At 57.8% G+C, this 21,031-nt stretch overlaps 1 protein-coding gene across 1 annotated transcript; it reads right to left on the bottom strand.

The window, feature by feature from the left end:
- Nucleotides 1-17,612: 17,612 nt before the first annotated feature.
- Nucleotides 17,613-20,367, bottom strand: ZNF703 (zinc finger protein 703). Its single transcript, XM_040970595.1, has 2 exons — nucleotides 20,110-20,367; nucleotides 17,613-19,187 (listed from the first exon to the last, which is right to left on the bottom strand). The coding sequence occupies exons 1-2, from the start codon at nucleotides 20,365-20,367 to the stop codon at nucleotides 17,613-17,615; spliced, it is 1,833 nt and encodes a 610-aa protein (XP_040826529.1).
- Nucleotides 20,368-21,031: the final 664 nt, after the last annotated feature.

The following is a 21,031-nucleotide window of genomic DNA, read 5'->3' as shown; positions in this document are numbered from 1 at the left end:
CATCCCATGCCCACTGCTGGGCATGACTGGGATGCATGGTCCTTGCCCTCTGCTACTTGGCAGCTGCTAGATGTGGGGGTTCAGCAGGTGGTGGTGGGGAGGAGCGGGAGTTGGCAGGTGGGGGGGGCGGGCTTCACTCACAGCATTGAGTTTACCCTGGATGTGTAGGACCCTTTGAAGAACAGCTTAGCTTGTCTTTGGAATCCAGACTTAACAGCCGTTTCTCCTGCCGCCCGTGCATCCCAGAACGTGCCCTGAGAACTCTGGGCTGTGTGCTGCCCACGACCAGGCCCTTCCTTCCCCAAAGTTGTCTGAGCCTTCCCTGACTGACCTGGCTCCGTCTCAGCCCTCAGTTACCTTGTGATTCACGTCCTCTGCCGATCCTGTCTAGCTCACCAGATGTGGGCTGTGTCTGGGTAAGGGGTGATGGACGCCCATGTAGGCACCAGGTATCTTCTCCCCTCCCACTTGCCCCTGGGCACATTTTCATGCTGTTTGATTTCTTCTTGTGTGGACTTCTATTCCTTAGCTCCAAGGAATGGGTCTGGGTGGGTGGCGACATTGGGCCCCAGTGGCAGGTGGAGAGAGGAAGCTGGTGAGATACTGTCCCATCCATGGCAGGTCTCCTCTGTCCATCTCCAGACCTTGTTGCTATCACCGGAGTCCTCAGACTGGCCATTCTGGACGTGGAGTGACCAACCACAGAAGTGTTTGGAATAATTGCTCCCTGGGCCACCAGCAGATGGCGTACATCAGTCTCTTTCCTGACTGCTCTTTGATTTTGTTCTCACCTTGAGCCTCACCTGATTCTCTCCCTAGTTCTTGACTTCCGTTCAAAGACATTGGCAAGGGTTTGCATTGTGGGTCAGCAGTTTAAGCCTTTGTCTGCAACATCAGCACCCAGTGTGACTGCCTGTTCTCCCTGCCAGTGAGCCTGGGAAAGCAGCAGAAGACGGCCCAAGTGCTTGGGTTTGCACCACCGAGGTGAGAGACCCCTGGTTCGAGCCTGTCCCAGCCCTGCCTGTTACAGCCCTCTGGGGAGTGGACCAATGAACGGAAGAGTGCATGCTCTCTCTTCTTTCTCTGTTACATTGCATTTTAAATGAATAAATTCATCTTTTCCAAAAAAAAGTTGTTTTTCTGGGAGAGAGGAGCCGTGTCCCCACCCAGGCCCCGAGGTCTCAGCTCTAGAGAGAACCTTGTCATTATGCATACATTGGTCTGGGAGACTCTGAGCTGTTTGTCTCTGACAGCAGCTCTCCTCACCTCAGCTGCCCACTGGGGAGACCCTGGGGGCACGGCCTCAGCACCCCTTCCCCCACCTCTCTCTGGCCTGCCACTCTGACGTCACGCCTGGAGCATAGATGAATGGCACCTTCTCTGGCTTTGCCCTCCGGGGTTCCCCCTCTCTTGCCCGGTTCTCGCCTCTCCTCCCGGCTTCTGAGCTGGCCCGAATTGCTGCGTTTTGTCCCTCCTACAAGGGAAAGCCCCTTCAGACCGGCAACCGGCTCAAGTTCATATGTGGTTTTATTCCCACTGGGAACACTTTGCCCTCGCACTGAGCTGATGGTGGGTGGTTGGCCTGCAGGCCGTGCTCCCAGCATGGCCGCTCCTGACCTTGGCATGCCCTCTGCACAGACTCTGAAGGTACTAACCAGGGCTGGGGAGTAGAGTGCAGAGGTGTGTACTTGGGTGGAGAGCAACTTACGTGCACCAAAGACATCTTCACAAAGGTCATGTACAAGTACCTGCTATGGAAAAAGTTCCGCACTGGGGCCGGCATTGCAGCCTGGCGGGTAAAAGTGTCTCCTGAGATACTGCACCCATGTGGGGGCCAGTTCGAGTCTCAGCTCTTCACTTCTGATCGCACGCCCTACTCATGGCCTGGGACAAGCAGTGGAAGATGGTTCAAATGTTTGGAACCAGGCTACCCGCATGGGCAATCGGGAAGAAATTCTTGGCTCCTGGCTTTGGCCGGGCTCAGCTCTGATTATGTTCATTTGGGGACTGAACCAATGCATGGATGATCTCTCTGTCTCTCCCTCTCTTGCTGTAACTCTGCCTTTCAAATAGATAAATAATATTTTAAAATAAGAAGTTATGTATAGATTTCAATTTTTTTTTGTGCCAAATAAGCTTTTCTGTCATCCTGGGTCCATGGATGCTTTTTGCTTAGGGGTCTGGGTGGGGCACCCGTGGGGTCTCTCTGTCTCTCGGGAGATGGGCAGTGAGGAGAGTGGTTCCTGCGGGCCCTCCCTCATAGCCTGGCCCTGGGGACTGTGCTTCGCCTGCACTGCAGGTGGTCCAGATGAAGATCCTAGTCAGAGGGACTCAGCAGCTCCTCCTGTCAGAGACCTTAGACTCCCAAACCCGGCTTGAACAAAAAAATCTGTGGTTGTCTCCAAAAACGATAATGCTGGGTTCCTAACGCATCAATGTCCTCCACTGGCTATAGCACCAGTTTCTTTCTTTCTTTTTTTTTTTTTTTTTAAGATTTATTTATTTACTGCAAAGTCAGATATACAGAGAGGAGGAGAGACAGAGAGGAAGATCTTCCGTCCGATGATTCATTCCCCAAGTGACCACAACTGCCAGCCAGTGCTGCGCCAAGTCGAAGTCAGGATCCAGGAGCTCTTCTGGGTCTCCCACGTGGATGCAGGGTCCCAAAGCTTTGGGCCGTCCTCGGCTGCTTTCCCAGGCCACAAGCAGGGAGCTGGATGGGAAGTGGAGCTGCAGGGATTAGAACCGGCGCCCATATGGGATCCCAGTGTGTTCAAGGTGAGAACTTCAGCCGTTAGGCCATCGTGCCGGGCCCATAGCACCAGTTTCTATAGGATTCTGAGCTGGATGCCTCCCCTGCTCCACAAATGTTTTGGGTACTGTTCTTTTCCCCAAGTCTGGAGGTGTGGCAATCTGCCAGGAAAGGCATGAAACCCTCCAAGGAAACAACATGGGATTTATTTAGCACAGATGGCTTGGGGCAACAAAGAAGGAGAGAGGTGGGAGTGGGAGCTACTCTCTTCCCTCCCCTTCTTCTACGGAGCTCTCCCTGCTAATGCAGTTTGAGGGGCAGGAGGGACGGGGGTGGCTTGGCTGTCAAGTCACAGGGACCCAGGTAGGGTCAGTGCCAACCCTTTGGGGATGTTCAAAATTGCCAGGGACAACTCCCTGATGGTGGAGTGTGACAAGCAAGTGGCATCTTGAGGCCAAAGATGCTAAACTTACATTGCATAGGTGCTGCTGGTCCATTAAGAACTGTCCTGTGGGGCAGGGGGTGTGGCATGGCAGGTTATGACGCTGGCATCTCCAAGGCTGCTGGTTCAAGTCCCGACTCCTCCGCTTCTCATCCAGCCCCCCCCCCCCCACCCCACTAATGTTCCTGGAAAGGCAGAAGAAGATGAGCCAAGTACTTGGGCTCCTGCATCCACGTGGGAGACCTAGGTGGAAGTGAATCAGCAGACGGAAGACCTCTCTTTCTCTCTCTGTAACTCTGCCTTCCAAATTATTATTATTTTCTTAAATAGCTGTTTGCGTGAAGCAGGGGCTGGGCTATTTTGTCGCTCTGGAGGCCTGGAGACATCCGAGGCTTCTGTGTTTACTGGCATTCCTGAGCTGCATCAGATGCGGGGACTCCAGCAACGCTTGGTCCCTGTGCCCAGTGCTCCGGCCGTTTGCCCGGTCCTCTCTGCTCCCTGACTCCTACCAGCTCTGCTGAGCTGTGCAGGGGCCTCTGCTCCCTCCAGGTTGGCCTCAGCTGGAGGTACTGCCAATGCTGAACTTTTTTCCACGTGCAGAGACGACTCCGGAAGGAGAGATGCGTGGCTTGGGGGTGGCGGCCGTGGTGGCTTGGCGGGGAGCGGGGGGTTCTGGGAGCTCGGGGGTTCCAGGAGCTCGGGGGGGGGGTAGGTAGGGAGCGCTGGGGGGGCGTCTCCGCAGCACGTTTTGGCCTGTAGGGAGCAAGGCTGTTGGCACCAGGAGAGGCCCATCCAACGAAGCCAGCCCTCATTAATCATCCAGGCGGCTGAGCTGCCAGCTCCTTTCAAGATCTTTCAAGAAGGGTTTTCACCCAAAATAGAGTTGAAAATGTGCTGGGCCCTACTCAGAATCTCATCAGTCCGGGCATTATGGGAAGTGTCAGGCGGGCTGTGACAGACAAGGCCCACTCTGTTCCAGGGGTCCTGACTCCCACAGCCTGTCATATCAAGCGCCTGATCAAATTTGACAGCTTCATTTGTACCTACAGAATAGATAAAAGGGGCTGTTCATTGAAACAAATGGAGGGGAAGGGGTGGAGGAGGGAGGGGAGGGGAGAGGAGGGGAGTGTGTATATGTGTGTGTAAGTGTGCGTGCGTATTGGGGGAGGGACCCAGAGGGAGGGTGTGGCTGGGTTGGAGTCGGGGAAGACTGTCTACAGCAGGTGTGTGTGTGTATTGGGGTCGGGGGGAGCAGGGCAGAGATCAGGGAAGAATCTAAAAGGGAATTGGAGGGAAGACTGCCCGTGGGTTCCTAGAGGCCTCTCACCAGGCCTGCCCAAGGCTTGCAGGTAGCAGGGGCAGAGCCATGATGGTGGCCCTGGGCACAGGAGAGCGCCTGGGGCTGTGGCAGCGACTTGGGGCCAGCGGTGTGGAGCAAGTTCACGACTCACTTTGCAGTGAGTGCCGTGCCTCCTGGATCATACTTCTCCGTGTGAGCCTGGGAGGCCACCCCGTGTGCGTGTTTGTGTGTGGTCTCACCTCCCCAAGTGGTCCTGCCAGGTGGCAGGTTCAAGCAGAAGCTGCTCAGCGCGTGCTGGAGAGAGGGCTCCCAGTCCCGCCCTGGCCTCAGGGCGATGCAGCCTTTCCAGTCCCCTTAGCACCCTGCCCCCCCCATCCCCCACCAGGGTGCTCTAAACACCAGGCACCTTCTCTGAGTCCCTGTCTTCATCTGGGCCAAGCAATCTGTAAAGAAGAGAGGCTTGGACCTGGTGCAGTAGCCTAGCAGCTAAAAGTCCTTGCCCTGCACGTGCTGGGTTCCCATGTGGGTGCTAGTTCATGTCCCTGCAGCCTCACTTCCCATCCAACCCCCTGTTTGTGGCCTGGGAAAGCAGTTGAGGACGGCCCAAAGCCTTGGGAACCTGCACCCACATGGGAGACCCAGAAGAGCTCCTGGCTTCTGACTTCTTATTAGCATAGATTTAGCTGTTGCAGCAGCCTGGGGAGTAAATCAATGGGCGGAAGATCTCTCTGTCTCCTCCTCTCTGTATATCTGACTTTTCAATTAAAAAAAAAAATACGTAAAAAAAAGGAGAGGTTTATTGAGGACGCAGCTGTGAGGGCTGGAAAGGCCAAGGAACGGCTTCTGGCGAGGGTCTGCCTCCCCAACCTGGTAGATGGCATCCCGTGGTGGGCAGGAGACCTGTGAGCTCAGGCCCCCTTCTTCCTCCTCCTTTGAAACACTTGCTTATTTGAAAGGCAGGGAGAGAGAGAGCTTGCATCTATTGGATCGTTCTCCACATAGCCACAAGGGCCTAGAAGCCAGGAGCTTGGAACTTCTTGTAGGTCTTCCATGTGGGTGCAGGGGCCCTCCTCCCCTGCCTTCATGGGCTCATTGGCAGGGAGCTGGAGCAGAAGTGGGGCAGCCACAAGTGGCAGCTTAACCCACTGCAGCATGATGTTGGCCCCCTCTTCCTTTTCTCAGAAAGATGCTGAAGGGACTGGCACCACGTCACAGTAGGACATGTCCTCCGCCCGTGACACTGGCATCCCATATGGGTACCAGTTTTATGTCCTGGCTGCTCCACTTTTCATCCTAGGTACCTGCTTACTTTCTGGGAAAGCAGTTGAGGATGGCTCAAGTGTTTGGACCCTGCACCCACATGGGAGACCTGGAAGAAGCTCCTGGCTCCTAGTTTTCAGACCAACCCAGCTCCAACCATTGCAGCCGTTTGGGGAGTGAACCAGCCAATGGAAGATCCTCTTCTGTCTCTCCATTTCCTTGTAACTCTGCCTTTCCAATAAAATTTTTATTGCAAAATTTTTATTGCAAAGTTATATATGCAGAAGAGAAGATAAAGAGAGGAAGATCTTCCATCAGCTGATTCAGTCCCCAGGTGACCGCAATGGCTGGAGCTGAGCTGATCCAAAATCAGGAGCCAGGACCTTCCTCCAGGTCTCCCATGCAGGTACAGGGTCCCAAGGCTTTAGGCCATCCTCTACTGCTTTCCCAGGCCACAAGCAGGAGCTGGATGGGAAAGCAGGGCTGCTGGGATTAGAACTGGTGCCCAAATGGGATCTTGGCTCATTCAAGGCAAGGACTTTAGCCACTAGGTTACTGTGCAGGGTCCGAAAATGAATAAATCTTTAAAAGAAAAAGGCTGCTGATCCACCCTCATGACCCTGCCTGGCCTTTAACTACCTTCCACAAGTCCCACCTCCAAACTCCATAAACACACAGGTTTGGGGATTAAGCTCCCAACGTCTGAATTCTGGAGGGCACGCATTCCGACTAGAGCATCCACTTGGATCTGATACCTTGTGCTGTTTCTCCCAGAACACAAGCAGGCCAAATGTGTGGTACCAGGTGGAGCTTTGGGGAGACTCAGATAAAGACCTGCTCCATCATCTAGTTTGGGGGAGCTCCTGGGGAGTGCCCTTGGCTGCATGTTGTCATGTGTTCTGTCAATTGGCCACAGTCCCCCATGGCCCCTGCGGTGGAACACAGGGCTTTGTCAATGGAGAGACTCAATATTGTCTTACTCCCGCTGTGGAGCCTGCCGACCCCATGACCTGTGCCCAGTCCTCCGCTTGCTGCCACTGGGACAGCTGTTGGGGTTGAGTGGTGGCTTGTATGCAAGGTACCTGGCACACACAGTTGGCTCCCAATCCGCATGAGGGCAGGACCTGGCTCACACCTGCTTCCCGCGGCCTAGAACTTTCCCCTTGTGTTTGGAGCACATGCTATGGACGGTCCTGGCTGTCAGCCAGTGCCCCTTGATCATGCCAGGAGCCCCATGGATCCTGAGCTTTCTGTATCTCTCACAGGTGGGAGCGTTGTCCATTGGGTCAAAGGTCTCCATCCTTGTCAGAGGGGCTTGTTGCCATGGGTAAGTTGGCAGGTGTTTTGAAGTCCACAGTTGCAGTTCCTGCTCAGGAGTGTTGGTAGGAGACACAGGTGCCTAGAGAGGGGGAAGAAGAGGGTGCTCCAGCCAGCCCTCTATGTAAAATGAGCTTGGAAGAACGGAAGGTTGGATGGTGCGAACACAATGTCTGGTTGGACATAGTTCCGACCTGGGAACCAGGGGCAACCTGTGCCCACGTGGGGTAAGAAGAAGGATTGTGGGTCAGCTTTGGCCAGATGGCCAAGAGGGGCAGTGGCTTATTGGCCTGGGGGCCTGAGTCTCCAGCTCTTCCTCCTCTGTCTGCTGAGGGGCGTGAGTCATCTCGTGGCACAGGTGCAGTGACGACTCTGAGTCAACTTGGTGAGACCCAAACTACGGTCCCCAGAAATCTCTCCCAAACTTGCACTGGCTGGCTCGGTGTGGGATTTGTGCAGGTGGGCATCCCCAGTCAGCCAGCTTTGAGGGAGGAGAGTGAGGCTGGACCTAAGCAGCCCTTTGCTGAGCTCAGAGACCCCAGCAACTCCTGCAGGCGAGCCTCAGCAGGCTGTGGTCCCCACTTTCTGTCTGCTTGCTCTTGCCAGCTGTGGCAGCCAGTGCCTGGTTATAGCCATCTTCATATGCATTCTTTGTTTCTAGCTTATTTGAAAGGATGAAATCATCCAGCTGCAGGTTCACTCCCCAAATGCCTGCCAGAGCCAGGCCAAAACCAGGACTCTGGGATTCAGTGCAGGTCTCCCACATGGGCAGCAGAAACCTGGCTATGGGAGCCAGCATCACTACCCGCCACCTTCACCCCACTCCCAGAGTGGGCACAAGCAGGAGCCCTGGCTTGGATAAGGTGTCGTGGCACAGAAGGCAGACATCCCAAGAGGTCGGTTCACCACCACACCAAACACCCCCCTGCCTCATGCTTCTCTGGGTGGGGCAGGGCCAGGGGAGGCCCCTGCCAGCTCACTACCGAGAGGAAATGCAAGCAGAAGACCAAGTCCTTTGTTTGACCAAGAATAAACTACCAGCAAGTCCCCCGAGAGAAGGCCAGTGTTTCCCTGTGATGCGGGCACCCTGCGTAGGTGCCGGTTCAAGTCCCGGCTGCTCCATTTCCCATCCAACTCCCTGCTAATGCACGTGGGAAAGCAGTGGAACACAGCCCAAGTCCTTGGGACTCTGCATCCACGTAGGAGATGTGGATGAAGCGCCTGACTCCTGGCTTCAGCCTGGCTTAGTCCCAGCTATTGTGGCCATTCGGAGAGTGAACCATTTCTCTCTATTTCTCCTCTGTGGAATTTTTTTTAAAGATTTATTTTTATTTTTATTGGAAAGGCAGATATACAGAGAAGAGGAGAGACAGAGAGGAAGATCTTCCGTCCAATGATTCACTCCCCAAGTGGGCGCAATGGCCGATGCTATGCCGGTCCGAAGCCAGGAGCCTTTTCCAGGTCTCCCACTCGGGTGCAGGATCCCAAAACTTTGGGCCTTCCTCGACTGCTTTCCCAGGCCACAGGCAGGGAGCTGGATGGGAAGTGGGGCTGTCAGGATTAGAACCGGCACCCATATGGGATTCCGGGCGTGCAAGGCGAGGACCTTAACCACTGCGCCATTGCGCCGGGCCCATCTGTGGAATTTTCTACAGAGAATTCTCTGTAATTCTGCCTTTCATATAAGTTTTTTTTTAAAGGCACAATATCTGTTCTGGGTATCTTGGCTCACCTGCATGGTGGGTGCCCGCCCGGTTTGTGAGCCCTAGGGGTGGGGAGGTGGCGTTCTGTGGGGCCTGGGTCACCTCTCCCAGGGTCCTTGGACTCGCCTGCAAGAACACATCCTCCTCAATGGAAAAGGCAGAGCAGTGGATACAGACCCTGATGTACACGGAGAATATGGCAGCCCATTGGTTACCATCGCAGAAGGAGAACAGAGCTCATTGGACAAGCACCCCAGCAAAAATCCGGGTGAATGGAGACTTAAGGTTGATTATGTCAGCCAGTGGACACTGGGAGGGCAAAACCGACAGCATTTCAGAACTATCCAAACCACCTGGGCAGGACCCTCGTAGCATGTACCGCATCAGGACCTTGGGTGGATACGGGGTGGCCGCTCCCCATCCCTGGGAGGCTGGGTATGGCCCCTTTATCTTCTCACCCCTACCCCCAGAAATAAGAAGCAGCAGGAAATTTGGAAACAATCATCACACCCACTTTTCTCTAACCCTTGATCCTTCCCACCCTGATCAACCATGTAGTCATCATCAAAAATAAAAAATTACCATGGGGGTAGGGTTGTGGGAGGGGTGGGGGGAATCCCAGTGCCTATAAAATGTATCACATAATACAATGTTATTAACAATAAAAAAATTAAAATAAAAAGGCACAATACTTATATATACTGTGCAAGATTCCTACATATTTTTGAATTATTCCTAGGTTACTTATGTAAGTGAGGGGTGGGGGTCTTTGAAAAGTTCACGGGGGCTGGCATGGTGGCATAGCAAGCTAATCTTCCACTTGCAACACTGGCATCACATATGGGTACCAGTTCGTGTCCCGGGTACTTCCTGCTAATGCTCCTGGGAAAGCAATGGAGAATGAGGCAAATCCTGGGGCCCCTCTATCCATGTGGGGGATCCCGAAGATGCTCCTGCTCCCAGCTTAGGACTGGCCCATTTGGGGATAAACAACGTTTTCCCCCTTCCTCTTTTGTTATGCTTTGTAATTCTGTCTTTCAGGTAAACAAATAAATGCGTCTTGAAAAGAAAGGACAGTATTTATAAAAATGTATCCATCCTATATATTTTGAATTATTCCTAGATTATTTATACCAGTACAGCATGTTGGAAAGTTCATGGGAAAACAGAACTTAAAGGTCAGTTGATCCTGGAGCCACAAATTAATTAAAAAGCAATGCATAATTTTTCCAGAATATGTGTTTTCCAGGAAGTTTTTGAAGATTTCTTGTACAATGTAACTTCTGTGGAACAAGTTGTGTTCACTAGGGAATATACTGGCATGAAGGGAAAGTCCCTATTTGTTCAGTACAGGTGAATTGCTTTATAAAGATTTATTTAATTTTTTTGCAAAGTCAGATATACAAAGAGGAGAAACAGAGAGGAAGATCTTCGTCCACTGATTCACTCTCCAAGTGGCCACAACGGAGTCGAGCTGATCTGAAGCCAGGAGCCAGGTACCTCCTCTGGGTCTCCCATGTGGGTGCAGGGACCCAAGGCTTTGGGCCATCCTCGACTGCTTTCCCAGGCCACAAACAATGTGCTGGGACAGAAGCGGGGCTGCAGGGATTAGAACAGGCGCCCATATGAGATCCTGGTACATGTAAAGCGAGGACTTTGGCTGTTAGGCTACTGTGCCAGGCTCTGAATTTAAACAAAATGATAATTTTGAAGAACGTATTTGCTTACTGGTTTTTAAAAAAGATTTATTTTTATTTGAAAGGCAGATTTTATAAAAAGGAGAGAAAGCAAAAGAGAGAGAGTGAGGGAAAGAGAGAGAGAGAGATCTTCTACCTGCTGGTTCATTCTGCAAATGGCTGTAATTGCCAAAGCTGAGCTGATCCTTAGCCAGGAGCCAGGAGTCTCTTTGAGTCTCCCATGAGTACAGGGTCCCAAGGACTTGGATCATCCTCTACTGCTTTGCCAGGCTATAAGCATGGGGCTGGATCAGAAGCAAAGCAGCCGGGACATGAGCGGGTGCCCATGAGGGATGCCAGTGGCAAAGGGCAGAGGATTAGCATGTGGCACCACCATGCTGTGCCCTTGTTTGCTTATTTCAAAGGTACACACATGTATGTTTGTGTGCCAGGGAGGGAGTATCAGCTGCTGGTTCACTCCCAAATGCCCACAAGAGCCACTGGGGGCTGGAGCAGGCCGTGACCAACTCAGGAACCAGGACCTCCATCCAGTGTCTCCCACGGGGGTGGCAGGGGATCCGGCCATTACTGCCCATGCTGGAACCAAGAGGGGAGTGGACCTTGAACCCGGGCACTTTAACACCAGACCTGACTCCTCAAATGGTTGAATCTCCCCATGGTTGTGGCCCTCTGGGCTACCCAGGGGCATCTGCACTTTGGCACAACATGGGCATTGTGCAAACGCTTACCGCAAGGGGCCAGCCTGCGGCACTGGGCGTCTCTCAGCCCCTACAAAAGAGGTGCAGGAAATGCGTCATGTGAGTTCCTTGGGGTCTAGCAGGGTCACACTTTTGGGGTGTCTTTGGAGAGGGAGCTGGAGGCTGGCTAGCACACATGGTCCATGCCAACGTGGATGCAGTGCCCTCTGGGGGGGCGGGGAAGGGGGGTGTGGCCTCTCCTTGCTGTGTGCGCAGCCTGCAAAAAGACGTAAGGTCCCAGCACAGATGTGAAGCTGTGCTGAGCTGTGTAGCTGTCCTTTGCCCACTCTGAGGGCCAAGGTCACCTCACCACACACACTGTGCTGATTTTTTTTTTTAAAAAATCTGCTTTTCATTTTTTCCTTTTTCAGCCCAGTTTTCCCAAAAGCCATGGGAAATAAGATTCTTGGCGAGGATTTTTTTTTTCTTCTTCAATTTTAGGGAGTTCTCAAATTGATTTTTAATCATCTCCAAGCCATGTAAGTGCCCCCACAGTGCCCAAGTCACCTGCTTCAACTGTCCGGCTCACCTTTCCAGGTCAATGAGCTCATGGCAGGGGGATCCTTTTGGGGGGGGCAGTCAAATGCTACAGCCCCTCCTATGCTCCCCTGTTCCCGCTCCCTACTTGAGGTTTCTCTTGTTTCCACAGTTGGTCTTCTGCTTGGAACCTGAGACTTGTGTGTGGCTAAGACAGGTGACAGAGGACCCTCACCAGAGCTGCCCTCACCAGGCTGATGCCCCTTGCCGCCGCTCCCAGCATGGTACAAACTCACAGCACACTCCCGCTGGGGTAGAATGACTTGCTGGAGGTCACACAGTAACTGGATTTTTTTAAGTTGATTTGACTTTTTCTGATCAGCTTGAAAGGGAGAGATTGGAAAGGCAGATCTACAGAGAGGAGGAGATAAAGAAAGAGCTTGCATCCGATGATTCACTCCCCAGGCAGCTGCAATGGGTGGAGTTGAGCCGATCTGAAGCCAGGAGCCAAGAGCCTCTTCCGGGGCTCCCACACGGGCGCAGGGTCCCTGTCATCTGTTGCTTCCTAGGGCAGGAAGCTGGAATGGAAGCTCTGGGGGTCATGATTTAAACTGGGGCATGTGGCATTGCAAGCAGTGACTTCACCCTGGGGGGCACCACACCCACCCAGGTTTTAGAACTAGGTGGGTGAGGATCCGGCTGTTTGGAGTCGCGGTTCAGTGTTCTTTCTGCTCTCTGGAACGTCCAGCCATCCTGGATAGTTCCCATGTTCACCACAGTACGTTACTGCTATCTGCTTCCACGGCCACTTTTCCACCTCGCAAGCATCAAGTCCTGGGGTTTGGCCTTTCCAGAGACTCCTTAATGCATCTGTGAAGCCAGAAGTCGCTGAAGGCTTTTTCTGGGTGCAGAGGAACTGATAACCAACTGGGACAGGCAAACGTGGAAGCGGAATTTCTTTAGGAAGATGGGCGAAGAATGGATGGAAGGGGCCAGAGGCGTTAGGACCGGCTCCTGTTAAGCTTGCGGCTCTGGGAATGAAAATGACTGGCTTAGGGGTTCCCTTCCCATCACCTCTAGTCTTCTGGCTTTCAAAAGAGGTGGGACGAAGGAGGAGGGAGGAGCCGGGGTACCACGGGTCTTCCTTCCTTCCCTGGGCTCCTGGATCGTGCGCTCCGTTGCACAGTTAGCACTTTCTCTGTTCGACCCCTGCACCATTTTGCACTTGTTTGGATCGACGCATGCGCGATTACACCCCCGGTGACAGTGGTCCCGGGCTCGAGGCTCACTGCACATCTCTGTAACCCCTCCCGGCAAAATCAGGCGTTGCATCTACCCACTTCCTTCTGTACCTCCCGACCCATCTAGCACCACGCTGGTGACACGAAACGGGGATTCCTGAGACCCCTAACTTCCTAAAGTTCTCTGTCCCAACTGAAGAAGACTCCAGCTGCCCACCGGGGTCACCCATAGCGCCACTTTCTTGCCGTCCCCTGAAGTTCAGGGCAAGCAACTAGGGGTCTCCCCGGCCCCTTCTCACAGAGATGTTTGTTTTCTGTGTCCCCTTTTCTGGGGTTCGGTGGACCCGGGGGCTGACAGCTGGTGTGGGGCAGGGGGCGCGGTGGGGAGGGCGCTGGAGGGCGGAGAACATGGGCAGGCTGAGGGTTACCATAGGGCAGGCTTTGTCTAGGGGTCACGGCGAGTCTCTGCTGACCTTGGAGCTGAGTGCCTGGCTAGGAACTGACAAGAGACCAAAGGGCAAGCAGCTTCCTCCCCGCTCCGGGGCTGCAGATTTTTGTTTTAAATGTCTTCTTTGTTGCTGTGTGCTCCCTCCCCGGGCGGCGGGAGTGGGCCTGAGGAAGACTGAACTGAGGAGAGACACTGGAGGGCTGCTCCTCCCTTCCTCGCTCCCTCCCGGACCCCAAAGCCTGGTGCCTGCTTTTCCTGTTGAGACAGGGTGCATTTGTGGAGTGCCCTGACTTCGCACACACCGAGGCCCGGCAACGGCTGCAATAAATCAATAGGAAAATAGAAGCTGCCAGTTAGACTAAACAAATGCATTTGCAAAGACGGCGAGCCCTCATTAATCACTCTGACAGTCCTAAAAACACATTTCCCCTTTAATGACTGTATTTGGATAATCAGTGCTTTTTCCTCCTCGGTCAGAGTTTGAGTAACAGACAGCTGGTGTTTCTACAGCCACCGGTGGGGAGGCAGGGCTGGGATCAGGGTCTGGCAAAGGTGGGGGGGGGGTTGGCTGCAGGGTTGTTGTTATGCAATAATGGGGGGAAGCTCCTGGGCACTCCCCAAGACCTCCCACCCCTCTTTAGGTGAATCTAAAAGGTCTTGCGTTACTTATTTATTTATTTTGAGGGGGTGGTTTCAGGAGTGCTGGGAGACCTGGGTGGGGGAGGAGGTTGGCTTCCTTTAAGTGACCTCGACTTAGCCACGGGGAACTTTTGTAACCTGGCCCGCTCCTCCTTTTCCATGAAGTAACACATTCACGCCCTGTAACCTTATGAAAATGGTAATTCAAAGCCAGAGTGTTCCAAATTAAACCATACATTATCGGAGGCACTCAACCACTTATTTGGAAAAAAAAAATAATAAAATGTATGAAAGCAAATCAAACTGAATGCTAGCTTACAACACCCCTGCCCCCTCCTGACCCCAAGAAATGGTGGCTGTGGTGGTGATGCAGGGGCCACGGCAAGGTGAGTCGCACCATAAGCCGGCCATGCATCAGGAGGGGCTTTAGTGCCTGCCCCAAGAGACAGAGCCAAGGGCTCCATGCCTCCCACTTGGGCAGCACAGGGAGAGCAAGTCTTCTCCCTCCTTCTCCTCCTCTCCTCTCACTGCTGCCCACGAAGCCACAAAAATAACCAGGCAAGAGGTGTGAAAGCAGGACCCTGAGCCAGGTCTCGGGTTCCACCCTTCCTGGGGCCCCATTTCTGGCGCCTGGAAGAGATTAGAGAAGGGGGAGGGGAGGGGAGGGGAGGGGAGGAGAGGGGAGGGGAAGGGGCCAGGAAGAGAAGGACCTGCGAAAGGAGGTGGCGGCCACTCTGCAAGTCAGTGTCGCTGCAGGGACTTCATCAACATAGTGCCTTCCTCCATTCCCGGAAGTGCCCACTTGCCCAGCCCTGAGGACATCTCCTCTGCTTCCCCGTTGGGCTCACCCCCTGGATGCCATAGTGATACTGGGCCGGAGCTTCCTGCCCAGCCACAGCTCCCCTTCAACCCCGCAAAGCAACCCATTTATTTTCTGGGACAGACTCCGCAGCTCCACTTCTCCAGCCTTGACTGTCACCCAGGGTATGTGGCTGACCGCTGCTTCCCCAAGGGCCTCCTGGTCTACCAGTTGGAGGCGCTTCCTCCTGCTCTTTTCCCACGGGTGGGAGGAGGGGGGACCCTGGAAACCACCAGCGAAGTGGAAGTCCCCTTGCAGAAGAGCGTGTCCTCGGAAACTCAACAGGGTGTCTGCAGGCACGTGAGGGGAAGGGGAAGGGGGGAAGGAAGAAGCAGCCCAGACAGAGGACATGAGGAAAGCACAGCGCCTGGCAGGAGCGGGGTGGGCAATACGGCAACATGGCAATCTGACAGTCAGTCTAAGGACAGTACCAGTCTCTGCAGGCCCCGCTCTCAGCATTGCCAGCTTCTGCCTTACTTGGGTTCTACCAGCCCAGCAGCCCCAGCAACCCCAGTTCCTTTCCCTGGGACCCACGCAAGGTCTGAACGTGGCCATTACGGGCTTCGAACCTGAAGCCACACACACAGACGCTGCCTGTGAACACAGACACTGCACATGAACACACATGGCGCACGAACAGGCATTGCACACCAACAGACATTGCACACGAACATGCACCTGAGCATGCACACACGGCATGTTGCACATGGTCAGGCGCTGCACACACACATTGCTTGTGAGTACACGGACACAGACGCTGCATGCGAAGAGGACCTGCAGAGAAGGCGCGTCCACTCTGTACCTGGAGCGCTGGTGGCCATACGGAGACGGCGGCCGGTAGAGGGCGCGAGAGGCCGTGCTGCAGCGTGCGGGCGGCCGGATGTCCCCGACTCCAGGCCGGGAGCGAGGCAGGACTGACGCAGGACCGGGTACCGGAATCGGGGCACCCTGACCTTCCACTTCCCTAGCCCCCCACCCCCATGGACAGCACCTCACCGACGATTGCACGATGATACAGAAAGCCAAGTGTCAGTCAAGAGGGAGAAAACAGTCCGGGGAGGGCGGGCGGAGGAAGCCCCACACCTGGTTCCAGATGAGACCCTTGGGTGGACGGGTAGGGGTGTGTGCAGATGACGGAGCCTCCCAAGCTTTGCAAAGCACTGCTGTCAGCAACCAGCAGCAGGCGCATCTACCCTTAATGGTAAAGGAAAGCCAGTGCAAAGACAGCAAGCAGCCCCGACTCACCCCACCGCACCCCACCCGGGTGGCCAGCCTGGGTGCCCAGCGCGCACTGGCCGACGGGGCGCTGCGCGTCCTGCCGGTCACCAGATGGCGCCGGAGGCACACCGTCTGCTCCCGGCCGCCCCAGTCCTGCAGCCCCGCTCCCATGGCGAGCCCTGGCACCTGGAACCAAGGCCCTGGAGCAAAACCCGCTTTCCACAAACGCCTTCCGCCCGGGACACGCCAAGGCCTTGGAAGTGAGGCTGAGGGTCAGATCACCGGGCTAAACATGCTATGAAAGCATTCTGGGTTCTCTGGGACTTGGTCTGGCCTGCAGCAAGTAACCATCAGCTATCCCACCAATAAAAGCCGCGTATCTGCGTGGGGTCCAGTGCGCGAGGCAAGAAACGCACACCACGGTATGAATATAGCCAAGTATTCCATTTATTAACAAAATAAGTCTTAACCAAGGGAGCGCTGGACTGCACCCCTCACGGGCCCTCCCAGCCGCCCCCCACCTGACAAGTGTGAGAAGCCCCGGGGTCCCCAGGCCGGAGTGGTACTCTTTCCATCCATTCGCTTCGGGACACCACCCCCTCGGGCCCCACCCCCCTGACGACTCTAATGCACTTTGCAAAAAAAAAAAAATAATAATAATAAAATATTAAAAAAAAAAAGGTCCCACGCCATCGGGGCGGTGTGATGCACATGGGCAGGCGTGGGGGAGATCTGGGAGGGAGAGCGGCCGAAAAGACGCAGTGTGTGGGGGGGCCTCCGAGGTGGGGTCCGGCAAGGCCGTGTAGGGGAGGGGGCTGCCCGGGGCCAAGGACCCTAGGAGGGGATGGAGCAGGGGTGGGGTGGGATGGGGGACGCTGGGCAGGAGCCCCGGAGCAGGACTTCCTATCAGAGGTACAATAGTCCTCCACCCTGCACCTCCAAAATGTGTTACCTCCCCCCAGCTAACCCCAAACTTCTCCGCTATTGGTACAAAGAGGAGGAAAAGCCCTAAGAAACTCGAATGGAAACAAGCAAGAGGAGGGCCAGAAGGGGGAAAAAAGGGAGTGGAAGGGGGTGTGGGGTCTTGGGGGGGGGTGCAGCTGCATGCAAGGAATCCCCCCAGGCATGGACAAATCAAAACGGGCAGGAACCCCAGAACTCCGGCTCCCCTCAATCCCCACCAAAACCAAACCAAGCGGGGTGGGGGTGGGGGGTGGTGGTAAAAAAAAAAAGTTGAAAAACTTCTACCTAAGGGTGAAGAAACAAACAAACAAAAAGGCCAGGAGGAGAGAGGGGCGGGGGCGTCGCTGCGGGTGGGGCGCCCACGAAGCCGGCCTTGCTGCACCCCGTCGCCCCGCGTGGGCCGTTAATGCACTTAGATTCCCAGCTTGTAAGCTTAACAATAAATACACAGTCCGCTGCGAGGGCGGGGGGCTTCCGCGGGGCGGGGAGCGGGCGGAGAAGCGGGGCGGGCGCGGTGGGCGCACGGGCGGCGCGGCTGGGGGGGGCCCTTCCCCCGGCGTTACTGGTACCCGAGCGCCGAGGCCGAGGCCAGTCTCTGTCCGTAGAGCGCGTAGGGCGAGTAGTAGGGTCCTGCGGTGGGCAGCGACGGCACGGCCAGGCTCCCGGCTGTGGACAAGTGACTCTTGCCGTACGGGTGGTACCGGCTCAGCCCCAAAGTGTGTGGACTCCGCAAGGACAGCGAGCCCGGGCTGCCGGGCGCGGCGGGCGGGGGCAGGTGCAGGTGGCAGGAGGCGGCGGCGGCTGCGGCTGCGGCTGCGGCGGCGGCGGCCGCCCCGGGGTAGGCGGCCAGGAGTTTGTCCGCGCCGGGCAGGGCCGTGTGAGTCCGTAGGTGGCTCAGCAGCTCCTCCGAGGTGGCGAAGCGCTTGTCGCACGGCCCGCTGGCCGCCACCCAGTTGCAGCTGTGTGGCAGCGGTTCGTTCTGCAGCATGAAGCCGTAGGTGTAGAGCGGGTGGCCCGGCAGTGCGGCCTGCGCCGCGGCGCTGGACGAGAGCGCGGCCGGCTGCAGCGGGTGGCCCGGGTACACCAGCGGGTAGCCCCCCGCCTTCAGGCTGGGCCCGGCCGGGTCGTGCGCGCTGCAGGTGGAGCAGCTGGAACCGCCGGCGGCGGTGAGATGCGAGGAGGCTCCGCCGCCGCCGCTGCCGCCGTGGTAACCTCCCAGGCAGTAGGGGTCACGACATAATCCCTGCAGGAACGAGGGCGGGGAGGCCCCCGTGAGCGGGCTGGAGCTGGGGGGCTTGCCGGGCGGCAGGCCCAGGCCCCCCGACAGCTGGCCTCCCACGAGGCCCGATTTGCTGGGATCCAGGCCAGGCACGAACTGGGACGGGTAGCCGGCGGCGTAGGCGCCCACGATGGAGCCGTGGTAGCCGATGCTGGACGGCGGCAGCGGGAACACCGAGTGGCCCGGCTTGTAGGGCGACACGGGGGCCACGTGGCCGGCGCCCACCAGGGCCGAGGGCGGCTCCGACTTGCGCCCGGAACACCCCGCCTCGGCGCCGCCGCCGTGCGCGCCCGGCTCTCCCCCGGCGCCGCCACCACCGCCGCGGCTCACGGCCGCCGGCTCCGGGCTGGCCTTGGGCTCCTGGTCTTTCTTGTCCAGCTCGCCGCCAGCCTTGCAGTCAGAGTGATGCGGGGAGCCGCCCCGGGAGCCGGCGGGCGAGGATGCGGCCGACACTGGCGCTCCATGCGGGGGAAAGGGCGGGCAGGCGGCACTGGGGACCCTGAAGCCCGCCTTGTCTCCCGGGGACGAGGACGACGACGACGACGACGAAGAGGAGGGAGTGGACGACACCGAGGAGGAGCCGCTGTCTTTGCGGGAGTCGCCGCCGCCGCCCGCACCCTTGGAGTAGGGCTTGAAGCTCGACTTGTCCTCGGCCGGGGCGTCTCCCAGCTGCTTGAGCGCCGCCGCCGCCGAGCCGGCGCCCGGAGCCGAGCGGCCCGGGTCCTTGTCCGCTCCCAGCCCGCTGGCCGCCGCGGCCGCTACGGAATTGAGCTTGGACGAGGGAGGCGGGTCGGGCTTGCCGATCTGCGAGCAGGTCTGGGCCAGCAGCGCCAACGGACTCTTTTTGGCGTCCAGCTGTGGGAGACAGCGAGGCAGAGGGTGGGGTGCGGGGGGGGGGGGGAGAGAGTAATAGGGGGGTTAGACTGGGCGGCCAGGGCCTGGAGACCAGGAGGGGGAGGCCAGGGTCGCGCTCACTACTGCCACTGGTGCCAGCGTGCGCCCCAGGCCTGGGAGAGCCGGGGCGCGGCCGAAGGGGTTCACCAGGAGGCCATCACGGGACAAAGTGACTTTTCCGGGCTCAGGGTTGGGTCTGGTCCCTCCGGCCAGCTCATCTACACGCTTTCTTCCGGCCCAGGGAGAAACTTCGGCTTTGAAGTTTGCCTGGGGGACGGGGTGGGGGGTGAAGTTCGCTTGGGACGGGTTTCAGGGCGCTGGCGCCCGCCCGCCCGCGGGGTAGGAGCTGGGAGAGGGAGAAGCGCGGAGGCGAGGCAGGGCCTGCGGTTGGCGCCCTCTCCGCGTGGCCCCTCCCTGCTTCCCGACCGGGGAGGGCACCCCGGGGAGAAGGGGAGGAAGAAAGCGACCGGGAGTGCCCGGGCAGGCATCAGGCAGAGTGCGCCCTAACCGGATGGGGCAGAAACAGAGCGGGACCCAGGCGGTCTCCGGGCTTCAAAGAGAACCAACCGAGTTGGGGGAGGGGGACGGGTCGGGGAAGGTCCCTCCCGAAAGTTGACCTCAGGCCCGAAAACGGGGTGCCAGGGGAAAAGTACAGCACCCCGCGGGGGTCTCCAGGAACACCGAGGGCGAGCAGGGGAGAAGGAACCTTCGGGGGGAGACTCTGGTGGGCTCGGATGTCTGCTTCGCACCCCTTCCTCACTCTGGCCCGCCAGGCGTGGCCGGGCTCGGGCATCACACCGGAGTCGACCCCCGCCAACTTCCCCGCCAAGGGCCTCGGAGCCGCCGGCCGCCAGGGCGCAATCGGGACGCGGGGGCGACTGACCTCAATGGGGCTGACGGGAGTGGAGGACAGCGGCTGCAGGTACTCCGGGTGCAGGAGGTGGCCGGTGTGAGCGCTCAGCATCTTCAGGACCCTGATGGGGAGCCGGTTCGCCTGGCGCAGGGGGTCCGCCGGGGGCAAGAGGGACACCACCGCCGGCCCCGCCGGCCTCTTCCCGCCGCCGCCGCCGCCGCTGCTGCTGCTGCTGCCGCCGCTGCTTTCGGGTGTCCTTGGGTTAGATCCAGCGGGCGAATCGCTCATTTGGAGGAGGCAGCGCCGCTGGGGGGGCGGGGAGGGAGGGGGAGCACCGGGAGACGAGCTCCCGGGCGGGTGGCTCGCTCCGCAGCGTCAAGCGCGGGGCCGCGGCCGCTGCCTGTCCGCCAGCTCCCCTCCTCCACCGCCGCCGCTGGCCCGGGCGAGCTGCACAAAAACCTTCGCCGGCCGCGAGCCGCACGTCAAATAGCCGCGATCGGCGGCCCCGCTTCAAAGGGATCGCCGCACCCACCCAATCGCCGCTCGCGCCGGGACCCCGGGGCGGGGAGAGCGGGCGGGCCCAGGCCGGCGCCGCCGGTGGGCGGGGAGAGCCTTAAAGGAGCCTCCCGCTTGCGCGCCCGCCGCCGCCGCCGCCCGGGCCTGCCCCGTGCGCGCTCGCGCGCGTGCCTTTCCCGGCGGCCCGGCCCCGTGCGCGCCTCGGGGTCCCCCCAGGGGGCGCGACTTCTCCGCGCCCCTGTCTGCTCCTCCGCAGCCTCTCTCTCCCTCTCCCCGCGCGCCCGTCTCCCTGCGGGTGGTGCCGACGGAGGTGGGCGGCTGTCACCCGGCCGCCCTGCGGGACCCGGCTGGAGGAGGACGGGATGGAACGCGGCGCCTGCGGGGGTATCGCGGCGTCCCGGCGTCTCCAGCAGGCCGCGTGCGGGCGCGGCTCGGG

The sequence above is a fragment of the Ochotona curzoniae genome, unplaced genomic scaffold (genome assembly GCF_017591425.1).
Source record: "Ochotona curzoniae isolate NIBS_2020 unplaced genomic scaffold, NIBS_Ocur_1.0 contig_1976, whole genome shotgun sequence".
Lineage (NCBI taxonomy): Eukaryota > Metazoa > Chordata > Mammalia > Lagomorpha > Ochotonidae > Ochotona > Ochotona curzoniae.
The sequence above is the reverse complement of the archived record's forward strand: the minus strand, read 5'-3'. Positions and strand labels throughout refer to the sequence as shown.